At 42.1% G+C, this 13281-nt stretch overlaps 1 protein-coding gene across 2 annotated transcripts in view; it reads right to left on the reverse strand.

Annotated features, from left to right (window-relative positions):
* LOC308459248 (macrophage mannose receptor 1-like) overlaps nucleotides 1-13281 on the reverse strand; it is a 48496-nt gene that overhangs the window by 26872 nt on the left and 8343 nt on the right. For both annotated transcript variants that reach the window (XR_013977941.1, XM_080974381.1), the window contains exons 10-18: nucleotides 13072-13187; nucleotides 11378-11526; nucleotides 11098-11294; nucleotides 9426-9544; nucleotides 7492-7570; nucleotides 6194-6326; nucleotides 4145-4180; nucleotides 1725-1894; nucleotides 350-417 (exon numbers count right to left, since the gene is read on the reverse strand). Coding sequence is in view for 1 of the 2 variants with exons in the window: in XM_080974381.1 (XP_080830507.1) it covers nucleotides 350-417; nucleotides 1725-1894; nucleotides 4145-4180; nucleotides 6194-6326; nucleotides 7492-7570; nucleotides 9426-9544; nucleotides 11098-11294; nucleotides 11378-11526; nucleotides 13072-13187 (1067 nt within the window). In the remaining variant the exon portion in view is untranslated. The remainder of the gene's footprint in view (nucleotides 1-349; nucleotides 418-1724; nucleotides 1895-4144; nucleotides 4181-6193; nucleotides 6327-7491; nucleotides 7571-9425; nucleotides 9545-11097; nucleotides 11295-11377; nucleotides 11527-13071; nucleotides 13188-13281) is intronic.

Below are 13281 nucleotides of genomic sequence, written 5' to 3' on the forward strand. Positions count from 1 at the left end.
CCTGTTTCTGGCACACTCGCTTTCCAGCTTTACTGACATTGAGCTTTCATAGCAATGGGACAAGATAGGGACAAAGTAGTTGAATGGAATCTCTCTCTCCAAGATCAGACCTCCCTCTGCACTCCCAGAGCAAGAAATGCAAGCTTCCTATGGCCTCTGTAGCACCATCGCAGAGACCGTAGGCCTGTAGTGTCAATCAGTATATCTGCTCAAAACAGTCAAAATGTTGGCAGAACATCCTTATATCCAGATTATTTTAATGCCAATCTAGCTATTATCTAAGAGAAACTTAATACATAATTACCATTTTAAAATCTGATTTCCATTTTTTATTTTTCTGTTCGCTTACCCAAAACTTCTATCCGGACCCAGAATTAAACCAATGAAAAGGTTTCCTTCAGTTCTGAAAGTAATGTCCTACAACATACACGGGGGAAGATGGGGAAGAAACACAATAAAGTACTGGTGTTCTCCAGTTGAAAATATGTCAGTTATTCCACATGAAGTTCAGAGTTTACAAATCAGGCCATATGGAAAGAAGCTAGTAATGATAAACAAGAGCAACAGCGATTGTGCTCTTCAACTGAGTTTAAAAGCAGGGCATGAAACTCATTTCTTTTCCTCAACAACTGGAATCCAGACTAAGTTAGAGAGCAATCCTGGCTCCTCTCTCAATTCATACCTGGACTCTGTGTGTGTGTGTGTGTGTGTGTGTTAGGGTGGCATATGGTCACCTCAATGCTTGCCCAGAGAGGAATGCTGCTGGTTGAGATGTCTCTGCTGTGGCAGAGATCCCAGCTTTGCCCAGCACAGTGGGAAGATACCATTGGTAGTCGTCGTTGTCCCGTCCCCCGTCCCCACACTAGCAGTAGTCAGCAGAATCTGCTGATTCCAAAGTCCCGTGAATTTCCCAAGTGCCCTGATTGTTAAGTATAAGTGTTTAAGTGTACATTGAAATGGAAAATAACTGTGTTCTCTGTATGCATTCTGCTGAAAGCGTAGCATGGAAACTTCCACTGAAGCTTAATGCTAGAGCAGAGTGCCTGACAGTTGATAATTTACTTAGAATGTATCTCTGCTGACTCTCACATGAAAAAGGTATTCAGTTACAAATCTCCATTTTTTGTTTGGGTCGGTCTTTGCTCTCTCTTTCTCAAGCACCAGAGAAGAAAGGATGGGCAAATGATTCTCTCTAGGGGCAGAGCCTCAGGCTGCAATGGAGGCTATGGGAGAAACAGAGCTTTGATTTCAGTGCTGAGTGAATTGCTGAGGGACCCTCCAAGTGTCCCTATTTTCCAGGGATGTCCCTGATTTAGAGAAGCTGTCCTAGTTTCTGATTTGATCCCAGAATGTCCCACTTTTCCTTAGGCTGTCCCTATTTTCACTGGAGAAATGTTAGAGTGTAAGGATCCCCCCCCCCCTCCCCAGCTGTCTGAAGGCAATCCTGCGTGGGGAAGTTTTATAAATGTTTAATGTTTTATTATGTTTTTATATATGTTGGAAGCTGCACAGAGTGTAAGATGTGTGCAGTATAACTCGCATAGGATTGCACTGTTAATCTCTGCAAGCTTCTGGTGACACCATCCTGAAGAAAGGGTTTAGCAGGCAACAAAATGGTCACGATCAAACAATTCATCTGGCTTTTTTAAAAAACAAAAACAAAAAACCCAAAAAGCCTAGTGATATGTGATCAGAAGGGGAAATATATCTCATATATTTCTTACATATTTCCACAAAAACTTGTTTTCACTTCTACTTTCAATAACAGCAAGATCTCCAGCGTGCTTTTTGCAGAATCTCCGGGCTCTTCCTGCAGTTAAAGTTGTGTTACTGAAATAGTACTCAGTGCCATTGAATGCAATCCAGCCGTCTTCAGTTACTTGAAATGGATATGCTGCAAAAGAAGAAGAAATGTTTTCCCCCCATTTAATTTAAGATAATTTAAATATTATAAAATGAAATACAAGAGTACAAATAAATTTACTTCGCACAACCAGTGGTGAAGCCAAGCAATTTTAATAGTCCTAACTGGGTTGACCCCAACAGTGATGTGTGTTATTTCAGCTTTGAAGCACACCGTGAACATGTCCACCCTCCTGCCCCCAGAACTGCATGCTTTAACACTGCTACATTAGAGTAAACCAACAACAAAACAGCTGTGTGGCCGTAATAATATATACTTAAAATGAAAGAGCACCTTAGAGGCATGAACAACAGATTCTGAAGAAAAACCTGACTAATTCAATCGTCAAAATTAAAAAATCCTTCCAGTAGCACCTTTAAGACCAACTAAGTTAGTTCTTGGTATGAGCTTTCGTGTGCAAGCACACTTCTTCAGATACACTGAAACAGAAGTTGCCAGATCCTTCTATATAGTGAGAAGGTGGGGAGGGGTATTACTATCACAGTCGTTAAGAGTCATCAGCAGGCTCATCTCAGCTATCTGCCAATCTCCCATTCCCACCACCCTTCCTAGTAATACCCCTCCCCACCTTCTCACTATATAGAAGGATCTGGCAACTTCTGTTTCAGTGTATCTGAAGAAGTGTGCTTGCACACGAAAGCTCATACCAAGAACTAACTTAGTTGGTCTTAAAGGTGCTACTGGAAGGATTTTTTTATTTTGACTATGGCAGACCAACACGGCTACCTATCTGTAACTAATTCAATCGTGGTGATCATGGCATGGATTGGGGTGGGCGCTGAAATGAAAGTATGTAAGATTGAAGAAAAAGCACTCTGTGCGTGCTTAAAGGTACTAGCTTATGTCTCCACATATTGTGGCTAGTCAGCCACCCATATTTGTTTTTGGGCAAGGTGCGTGAAACGTTGGTCATGGTTCAGATGCTCTTGAGGAGAACTGATGGTTTTGACCTATTTCAGTCTGGGCTAAGCACCAGATTAGCCTTTATCCCTGGTGGATGATATTGTTTGTGTCCGAGAGGGAGAGTAGGAATGGAACCATTCTTCTTCAACAGAAATCAGTGAAATTTACTTCCAAGTAGACGTGCAGAGGATTTGGGCTAGATGATTCCCAGGATCTCTTTCCAACTCTACAATTCTATGATTCTATGAGATAATTTCTCTCTTAACTCTCAATCACACTCAATAGTTGCCTAGTGCAACTAAACTTCAGACAGTCAGGTTTTTCTGAAGATCCCAGCAGGAGAACCACTCCCAAGGCTCACTAATATGAGAATATGATAATGAGCAGCCAAGAATACCTGAAACTTAGGAACATAGGGAGCTGCCTAAGCCAGACCACTGCTCCATCTAGTTGAGTATACTGTCAACACTGCCGGGTAGTGGTCTCCAAGGTTTCAGTCAGGGATCTCTCCCAGTCCTTCCTGGACATATGGTGGACCTAGGACCTCCTTCATGCAAAGCAGATGTTCTACCACTGAGCTACAGTCCTTTTGCATTTTTGTGTAACTCATTTCAGAGGAGTGAGGAAGCCCAGACCAGGGAGATCTGCCATTGGCTCCTCAGCCTCAGCCCAGTATACCTGAAGAAGTTTCTCAGCCCGGACACTGAGGTCCACCTCCGATGGCCTTCTTGCGGTTCCCTCACTGTGAGAAGTGAAGCTATAGGGAAACAGTCAGAGGGCCTTCTTGGTAGTGGCGCCCTCCCTGTGGAATGCCCTCCCATCAGATGTCAAGGAAATAAACAACTAGCTGAGTTTTAGAAGATATCTGAAGGCAGCCCTGTTTAGGGAAGTTTTTAATGTTTGATGTTTTATCACTTTATTATTAATTATTATTATTATTATTATTATTATTATTATTATTATTAATAATAATATTATGTTGGTAGCCACCCAGAGTGGCTGGGGAAACCCAGACAGATGGACGGGGCATAAATAAATTGTTGTTGTTGTTGTTGTTGTTGTTGTATTCATCATCAGAAAACTTTCAATGGCTGTAGAGAACTGCTAGAGCAGTTCCTCCCCAACATTCCTTAGGGCTACTTAAAATCTGCTTGTTCTGAGGGAAGGCAGGAATTGGAGTGCCCAGGGTCAGGGAGCACAAGTATCTTTGGCTCCTGACAGAAGCATCCTTGACTTGAGAGACCCACTCCCACCTTCCATGATGCTGCTTAAGGAAGACCCGTGTGACGTGAGAGAAGACAGTATGAGCCAACATACCAAAATCATTGCTTGGTTCCGGTTTTAATGGTACACCTGAAAAACGAAACAGGAGTCCATGACAATGAAAGTAAAGGGTTATTTCTAGCATTTCACATTTCTACATTTCTGAGACACAGCTAATAACCCTATGTGAAAGAACTATCAGTAGCTTCCTGTATTCACAACGAGCTTGTTCTCATCAAAATGGCAGCCAAAGCTCTGGACTCTGCAACATTCATAATGAAAGCTAAATTAATTTCACATTATTTTTTCCCTCATCACAAAAGGCCAGGTGAGTAGCAAGCATGTTTTTTTTAAAAAAAAATCCAGTTTCAGCAGTGCAGAAAAAAGTCCTCTTCACTTTGCTTCACGAACTTGTAATTTAAAAGTAAACTTACCAATTCCAATTCAAACCTTGATTTTGTATATCCAAATCCATTTTTGTTTTTATCTTCTTTAAAAATTTCATTGACTTGACAATAATGCAACCAATCATTCGCCATACATTTTACATCTTCATGTGGCTTTAGCTTCCATTGGTTCTCCATCTCTATTACTAATTGTTCATAGGTGGACCAATTTTACACATATATGTCTTTTTTACACTCATTGCCTCAAGCGGCGAGAGCCACCATGGTTCTAATATTTTTTTATATCCATCCCACACCTCATACAATGACTTTTGAAATATGTGGTTTCCAAATCCTTTATGAACTTTTATTTTGCCATACCATAGATATGCATGCCATCTGAATCTGTTGTCAAATCCTTCTAGATCTAAAATATCTGTATTCTCCAACAATATCCTGTCCCTTAACCAACAAGGCATGATGCTTCATAATACAATTTCAAATCTGGTAGGGAGAAGCTCCCTCTTTCTTTTATATCTGTTAACCATTTAAATTTAATTCTTGGCTTCTTCCCTTGTCAGATATATCTTGAAATTCCTTTTTGCCACTCTCTAAAGATACCAACTATGTTAATTATCTGGATTGATTGAAATAAAAACAACATTTTCAGTAGCACGCTCATTTTAATAACTGAAATCCTACCAATTAAGGATATTTTCATTCTTCCCCACACTTCTAAGTCCCTTTTAATACCATTCCATACTGGTGTGTAATTGTCTTTAAATAAATTTATATTTTTCGATGTTAACCAGATTTCTAGATATTTAACTTTTTTAACAACCTCTATTCCACTCTGATGCTGCAATGTATCAATCAAATTCATATTTTTCACTAACTTTTTTTTTCTTGTTTAATTTGAAACCTGCTACTTGTCTGAATTGTTCTATTCTTTCTAGTGCTTTTCTAGCACTAGTTAATGTTTCTTCCACTGTTATGACTAAGTCATCTGCAAAGGCCTTTAACGTAACCGCCGTTCAAAATCTTGCCTAATACCAAATTTCTTTTGATTTACCCATAATACTGACCTTTGACGCCTATTGAGCCTATGGCTCAATGTTCTGCGCCACTAGTCTGTTACATTGTATATATAAACACTCTAATAGATTTATTTCTACCTTTTGAATGATATCATTGTTCTATTATATATGATTTAACAGTTATTAGCCTACGTGTTGTGTCTATATTTCTGTGATTGGTTCTCATTGCAACACAGGGGTTTGTTTTTGTCAGCTAAAGAAGAGTGGCAAGAGAAATTGATGAAGTATGCTGTGATGGCAAGATTAACCGGGAAATTTTGGAACCAGCAGGACCAGATTTTCCTAAAGGAATGGAAGAAGTTTTCGACATATTTGGAAAGCAACTGTAACCAATTGACATCGCTTGTAGGGTTAAAAGAAATTTTGTAAGAGTAATATATAAGTTATCGTGAAAAGAATTAAGCATAGGTACTAAGATTTGAATTTATAACAATAACTCGAGTAACAAAATGCATAATTAGAAAAGATTTTAGAAAAACATCGGTCAAGGTTGAAGGAAGTCTTATGCTGTGATAGCCAAAGATTTTGAAATGATGTTTAAAAGGATGATATGCTGGAAAATATGTGTAAAAACCAATAAAACCTTATTTAAATAAATTAATAAATAAAAGTAATCTTACCTCTCTTTATTTGACAAACCCAGTTGTGATAATTCTCACACCATTCAGGTTTCCACCATGAATAAACTAGAATCACTCCTCTGCAATCGTTGTCTTTGTAAGAGTTAGGCGAAAAGTCTGCTCGAAAGTCAAGCTATAATAGGAATAAAGATTTCATTAGTGATTTACAGAAAAGGAGACAGAGAACTCAGCTACACTGGCAAAGACAAAGTGCTTTATATGCATTGTTTATGCATTCTCATGCTTTGACACCAGATGGTGATATGGAGTTCCATTTTTGCTAACCTGAATAATTAATAATAATAATAATATATTATTTATACCTCGCTGCGAGGGAACCGCCAGAAGGCCCTTGAAGCTGGACCTCAGTGTCTGGGCTGAATGATGAGGGTGGAGATGCTCCTTCAGAGGTCAGAGGGCCGAGGCCATTGAAGACTTTAAAGGTCAGCATCAACACTTTGAATTGTGCTTGGAAACATACTGGGAGCCAGTGTAGATCCTTTAGGACCGGTGTTATATGGTTTCGGCGGCCATTCCCAGTCAGAGGCAGAGGAAGAGGGGTGCGGTGGGGGCGGTCCGACCTGGGTGTCATCACTGAGGGGGGTGACATTTGGCGCGCCGCCCACCTGTGACTCCCAAGCCTGCCCCAAACCGTTGGGGAAAGGGGGGAGCTGCACCGCCTTGCCGGCGGCCTTCCCCCTTAGTTTTGACAGCTCAGGGGAGGCTTAGGTGTCGCAGGCAGGTGGTGTGCCATTGCCACTGCTACCGGGCTGCTTCCTGGGAAGGGGAAACCCCCGAGCTGTCAAATTGAAGAGGAAATGGACGAAGCCTGCTGGCAAAGCATTGCAGCACCCCCCCCCCAGGAAGCAGCCCGCCATGGGCAGCTCAATCCACCACCCCCTTGGACGCTCGCCTCGCCCCCATGGCCCCACCCCCGGGTGCACAGCAGTAGCTAGCTCATCTGCTCCTTAGTTGTAGTTTCCGGGTCACCTCCAAAGGTAGCCCCATGTAGAGCACATTGCAATAGTCCAAGCGGAAGATAACTAGAGCATGCACCACTCTGGCGAGACAGTCTTTCTCATACAAAGTTTGCAATGTGTTTAACTGAATGCTTTTTTTATGTGCCTAGATCCAGCCAAGCATATGTTCAAAGACTTTAATGCTGGATATGTCAGTGGCTAAACATTTAAAATACTGCTATGGGATCTGTCAGAGTTTAGTATGAGGGCAGGAGTGCTTGAACCTTAAAACTAATAATAATTTTGGTATCAATACATCAGCATTAATCATTTACTTACAGGAGATCCATCAGTCCAAGAAAATCCTTTATCGGGCTCCAACTCATTTAAACCAATCCAACAGACGTGGTCACAAATTCTAAAATATATAAAAAATAATTATAGAGTGCAGAAAACTGGAAACAAAGAATGGATTTCAATACAGAGATTTGAAACTTTCAAAATAAGGACTATTGATACTCTCTAGGTAAAGGTATTAGGTCCAGTCATGGCCGACTCTGGGGTTGCGGCGCTCATCTCGCCTAATTGGCCGAGGGAGCTGGCATACAGCTTCCTGGTCATGTGGCCAGCATGACTAAGCTGCTTCTGGCGAACCAGAGCAGCGCACGGAAACGCCATTTACCTTCCCGCCAGAGCGGTACCTATTTATCTACTCGCACTTTGACGTGCTTTCAAACTGCTAGAACAGCATAAATGCAACAGTCATCAGTTCATTTATTTAAAGAGTATCAGGTTTCTAGAACAGGTGTGCCATTCAGAGCAGGAACTCCCTGTGTGTTCATATCACATGTAGTCATTTCTTAGGCACACCCACATTTAATGCTGTGTCTGGATCTTTACAGCTGACAACTTTATAAACCCTGAGGCCCCTGTCCTTTTGGGCCCATGGGCACATTTAGGAATTTGATAAAAAAAAATATCACAAGCAACCCAACAAAATATCTGACTAATCACAATGGACATCCCAGTCCTTTCTTCATTATATACAAAAACTGTTTGGTGTTTCTTGACTGCGCCTTATCCTTATACTGTTAGTCCTCAGTTAAAATAGGTACTGAGGCAACACCACAGTCATTCTCTCCTCTGCCTTCTTTCTGCTATTCTAGCACATGTGCCTATATGAATATCTGCAATATCTGTTACACTACTGAAAAAGAAAGGGGCAATTCACATTTCAGATTATGTGGTTCCTTCTCTGAATAGGATAATGATGAATTGAGTGGTTCTCCACAATGAGGCACAAATCTTTAAGGTGATTAAAGGTACTAAGGCTGAGTTGAAATGCTTGCCCTGTTCAATGTTTGCTGCACTGTACATTTTAAAAAAAACAAACCCCACAAACCCACAATTTTATGACCTAACAATTTAATGGTATAATAGCAGTGGTACACCTTCTAGGAGCTACTGGCTGGGAGCTGCCACTTCAAACTTCCCAGAGGCTCCCCCTTTCAAAGAACAGAGCTTGTTCTGTGAGGAGGTCTTCTAAGAAACAACATGGCAGCTTCTAGCCATTGGCCACTGGAAAGAGTGTAGAAGAAGTGGCAGAATGAAAGGGAATCTAGGAGGTGCCAGTGTCAGCATCTGCTTTCAGGAAAACCTGGCAAGGTGAAGAGAGGGATGACACTGCTTTTGTGATCTCTGATTCTGCCTGTTTAGGATGTGGATTCACCCTTTGGAATAAAGAAGAAGAAGAAGAAGAAGAAGAAGAAGAAGAAGAAGAAGAAGAAGAAGAGTTTGGACTTGATATCCCGCCTTTCACTCCCCTTAAGGAGTCTCAAAGCGGCTAACAATCTCCTTTCCCTTCCTCCCCCACAACAAACACTCTGGGGCTGAGAGACTTCAGATAAGTGTGACTAGCCCAAGGTCACCCAGCAGCTGCATGTGGAGGAGCGGAGACGCGAACCCGGTTCCCCAGATTACGAGACTACAGCTCTTAACCACTACACCACACTGGCTCTCTAAAGAGCATTTTGGAGGGATCCCTCTGGTGCTGTGTCATTAGTTAGTGTGTGAATGAGAGACATGGAGGGGTTTAGAGTGTGAATTTTAAAAAAGATATGAGTTTTGCTCCAGCTACTGGTTTAGGGGTGTAAATACATAAAATTGGGAAGTTCACATTAAGATGCAAACAGAACAAATTTCTTCCCCATCCCTAACCAGCATTGCTTTTGATCCTGAGGCAACGTGAATAAACATTTTATGGAACTTCCAACCTTTTTAGCAGCTGATGCTCTTCCTTATTGTGAGCAGACATGAGGTTCCCCCCAATTGTTCTACAAAAATCTTCTGCTTCAAACCAAGTTTTCCTGTCCCGAAGGTCTTTGTTATAGCCCTAGATGCATATGAATACAATTAGATATTTGTCACAAACACCAGCATTTAGGAAGATTAATTGGGATTCACCTCACTGCTGCACACGGAGACACAGAGGCACAGCAAAGTCAGGTGGTACCCAGTGCATTTTTTTGGTCACCTCACCACCACCCCATCGACAGCTCGGGGTAGGCTTGGGAGTCGCCGGTGGGTGGTGCACCGAATGTCAGCCTCCTCAGTGATGACACCCAGGGCGGGCCCCCCTTCCTATGCCTCTGCAGAGACAAGGAGTTGTTTTCGGATGTGGAGGAGTGTTTTGGAGAGAAGAACCACCATTGGGCCCAGACACTACGCAATAGCCCATAATAAGGTTAGCCCTTAGGGCCTCAGGTCAGCAAAACTTCCCTTCTTTTTTTGAGACTGGAACTAATGACAACTGGTTTATCCAGAACACAAATTAGCTGCTGATGTAAGAAGATTAACAGGCTGAAGAACAAAGCAAAAAGCTTATCTTAATTATCGATGATTACAAAAGTTTATGATGGACAAGGTTGCTCTAGATTTTTTTATTTAAAAAAAAACACCCTTCATGTTATATCACTTTTAATTCTCTGTCCTGTCTGTGTGGAGTGTTGGGAATTCCATTCCACCCTTGCTGCAGATATGTGGGATTGTTACATGTCACATGTCTGTGTTTACATTCCAGCACAGATTGCTGGAGTCCCGTGAGCGGAACATCTGCTCTGTATTACAGTGGTACCTCGGGTTAAGTACTTAATTCGTTCCGGAGGTCCTTTCTTAACCTGAAACTGTTCTTAACCTGAAGCACCACTTTAGCTAATGGGGCCTCCTGCTGCTGCCGTGCCACTGGAGCACGATTTCTGTTCTCATTCTGAAGCAAATTTCTTAACCTGAGGTACTATTTCTGGGTTAGCGGAGTCTGTAACCTGAAGCGTATGTAACCTGAGGCGTATGTAACCCAAGGAACCACTGTACTTTTGTTTGTCTCTCTCTCTCCGAGAAGAATGACAAGGAGAGAAGCCATGTTTTCTTTGTCCTGATTTATGTTCAATAAACATAGCCTAGTATCCACACCTCAAGCCAGCACTGTTGTGTGTTTACACTGCTGAGTAATGTGTGCTCATGTACAGTAGCATGAGTTGCGGACGCACGTCGGAGGAGGGTGACTGATAGATCTCTGCAGCGGCAAGGCTGAGAAGGGAGACAGGGCAGTGCATCCCGTTTTGCTGCTTGTGCACTGGCAGGAACAATATCAGCATTTTGTTGCTGATAATATTAAAATATTTGGCAGGCAGAAATCCTTCCCAGCCTTCTCCAAACCAGTAATCTACCTTCTGCCCTCTACCTTCTAAATCTTGAACTTCATATAAACTTAACGAAACTGCACAATAAAAAGAATAACAATAATGTGTGCTGAGCGGTTAAACTGAAACTAAAAGTAGCACTCCCAAAAACCTTTAAAGGTTCACTGACAGACAAAAGCCACTATTACCCTCTTTGCTCTGCTACTGAAAAATACAAGAACTTTGACTCAAGAGGTTCTATACCTACTTTAAAGCACACGCTTCTAGAATTGCTTGGATGCCATCCTTCTGGGCATGGGGGAAGGGGAACTGTTGTTGGGGCAGGAGTTGTCACAATTTCTGCCAGTTGTTTGCAGATGAAAGGTGCCTTCTCCTCACAGTTCACAACATCCCACAATCCAGCTGCAGTCCCAGTTCTCATGGCAACACAGCCCAGAAGCTGCCCTTTTGGAGACACAAGACAAGAGCCACTTTAGTTGAAACCCTTTGTGAAATACAATCTCAGTTAGGCTTCAGGCAGCACCTACGAGGCATTTCTTCATTCCAATGGGTGAGCAGAACACTGTCTCCATTGGTCCAGTGGAATGTGCCTGGTTGCTTTACATCTGAAAGGCCGATCCAGAAATATTTTTCAGAACGAAAGCCAACTAGACTAGTCAGGTAGGCCTGCTCATATCTGTGGAGAAGAATACATAACAATTGTATTAAAAAATACATTTGTGTTTCTGTGTGTTTGTGATTTCTAATTTCCAGATTTTAAAATTAAATTAATGGCTTACCATGGATGGGCCAGCTCTCATCAATTCAAAGGGCAAGGGGTGGATCACAGTGACCAAGGGGGAGTGGCTACGCTTATAGCTCCACCATCACGGATCAATACATTTACACATTGCAACCTGAGCATGTAGCTGAAAGTGGGTGAACCTCAGCTACACTCAGGTAATATATGGAACCAGTCCTTTTTTTCTGGGGGTACACAAGGGTAAACATACCCCTAAATGTTTTGTGAATCTAAGTTTGGCCTCATTGAGGGGCAATATTTCAAACTGAGTAGGAAAATGAGAGTACCCCTAAACATTTTTTTAAAGAAATAAAACACTGTATGGAACTCATATTTGTACAGCATAATATTAAGATTTTAAGAAGATATTCTAGAAAGCACGTACATATTTAAGGTGGAAACACATGGAGGCTGAAAGTCTTAATTGTCCAGGTTCACCAGTAAATCTATAACAAGGAATTAAAGGCTCTCTGGGTAGGAAGTCAAGCCACAGATGGCAGCTCAAATAGGAAATTCACAAGAAACGCAGAATGGATAATTCAAAATGGCAGTTTAGAATCCTGAAACATAATTTGTTGGGCTGAGCTTGCCTGGGTTACAAGTGGAGCTCAGCCAGGCTATGCCAGCACATCTCCCAGGACCCTCCTGGTTCCTCCTAGCCTGGAGGGCCTTAAACCATCATAAGCCCTGAAACAGGGACATGGGATGGGCAGCGCAGGAGGGAGGAGGATTCAAACTGGATCTTAGGACTGTTCCACTCAGTCACGTGACCTGAGAAGCTGGTGGGACCGATGCCAGCAAAGAGGGTGATCCACACCATCCAACATTTCTCCAATGGAAATAGGAACGTCCCATTCCATAATGATAATTTTACTATTTATGCCCCACACATCTAACTGGGTTGCCTCAGCCACTCTTGGGCGGCTTCCAACATATATAAAAACATAAGAAAACATTAAACATTAAAAAAAACTTCCCTATACAGGATTGCCTTCAGACGACTTAGAGGGTCAGATAACTCCATACCCTCCAACATTTCTCCATTGGAAATAGGGACATCCTAAGGAAAAGTGGGACATTCCCTGATTAAATCAGAAACCAGGACAGCTTCTCTAAATCAGGGACGTCCCTGGAAAATAGTGACATTTGGAGGGTTTGGGTGATTTAATCACAAATCACAATAGGAGTCGATGGAGAGGGGCTGCTCCTAGGGAAATGGGCCCAGGCTCACCTGGTGACCATATCCAGGTCCAAAAAGGGTCTCTGCTCCAAAAGAGGTTTCTGTATCCTGCAGATCTTTGGCCAATCACAAGGCAGCACCTGCAGGTTTTAAACTGAGCATGTTCAAGCCTCAGCTTACCTCACTTCTTGATTCCCACAACATAAATGTTACTTTGGATATCAACCAACGTCAGGCAGGGTGGGGGGAGAGAATAATACCTGTTCTCCACAGAGGTCAGAGATCCCTTGTTTGTTTCACAGAATGCCTGTGCTTCTGAAAATGTTGCAGATGTTTGTCCAATTAAGTAACAATAGGATCCATGCCTTTTCCAGCCCTGTCAAAATATTCAAAAAGTCAATAGACACACGTTATTGCCATATTAAGTTCAGGGCATCTAATTTACTTGGAAAGACCTGGAAAGCTGTCTG

This window comes from Podarcis pityusensis, assembly GCF_964106645.2.
Source record: "Podarcis pityusensis genome assembly, chromosome: 12".
In the NCBI taxonomy this organism is placed as follows: Eukaryota; Metazoa; Chordata; class Lepidosauria; order Squamata; family Lacertidae; genus Podarcis; species Podarcis pityusensis.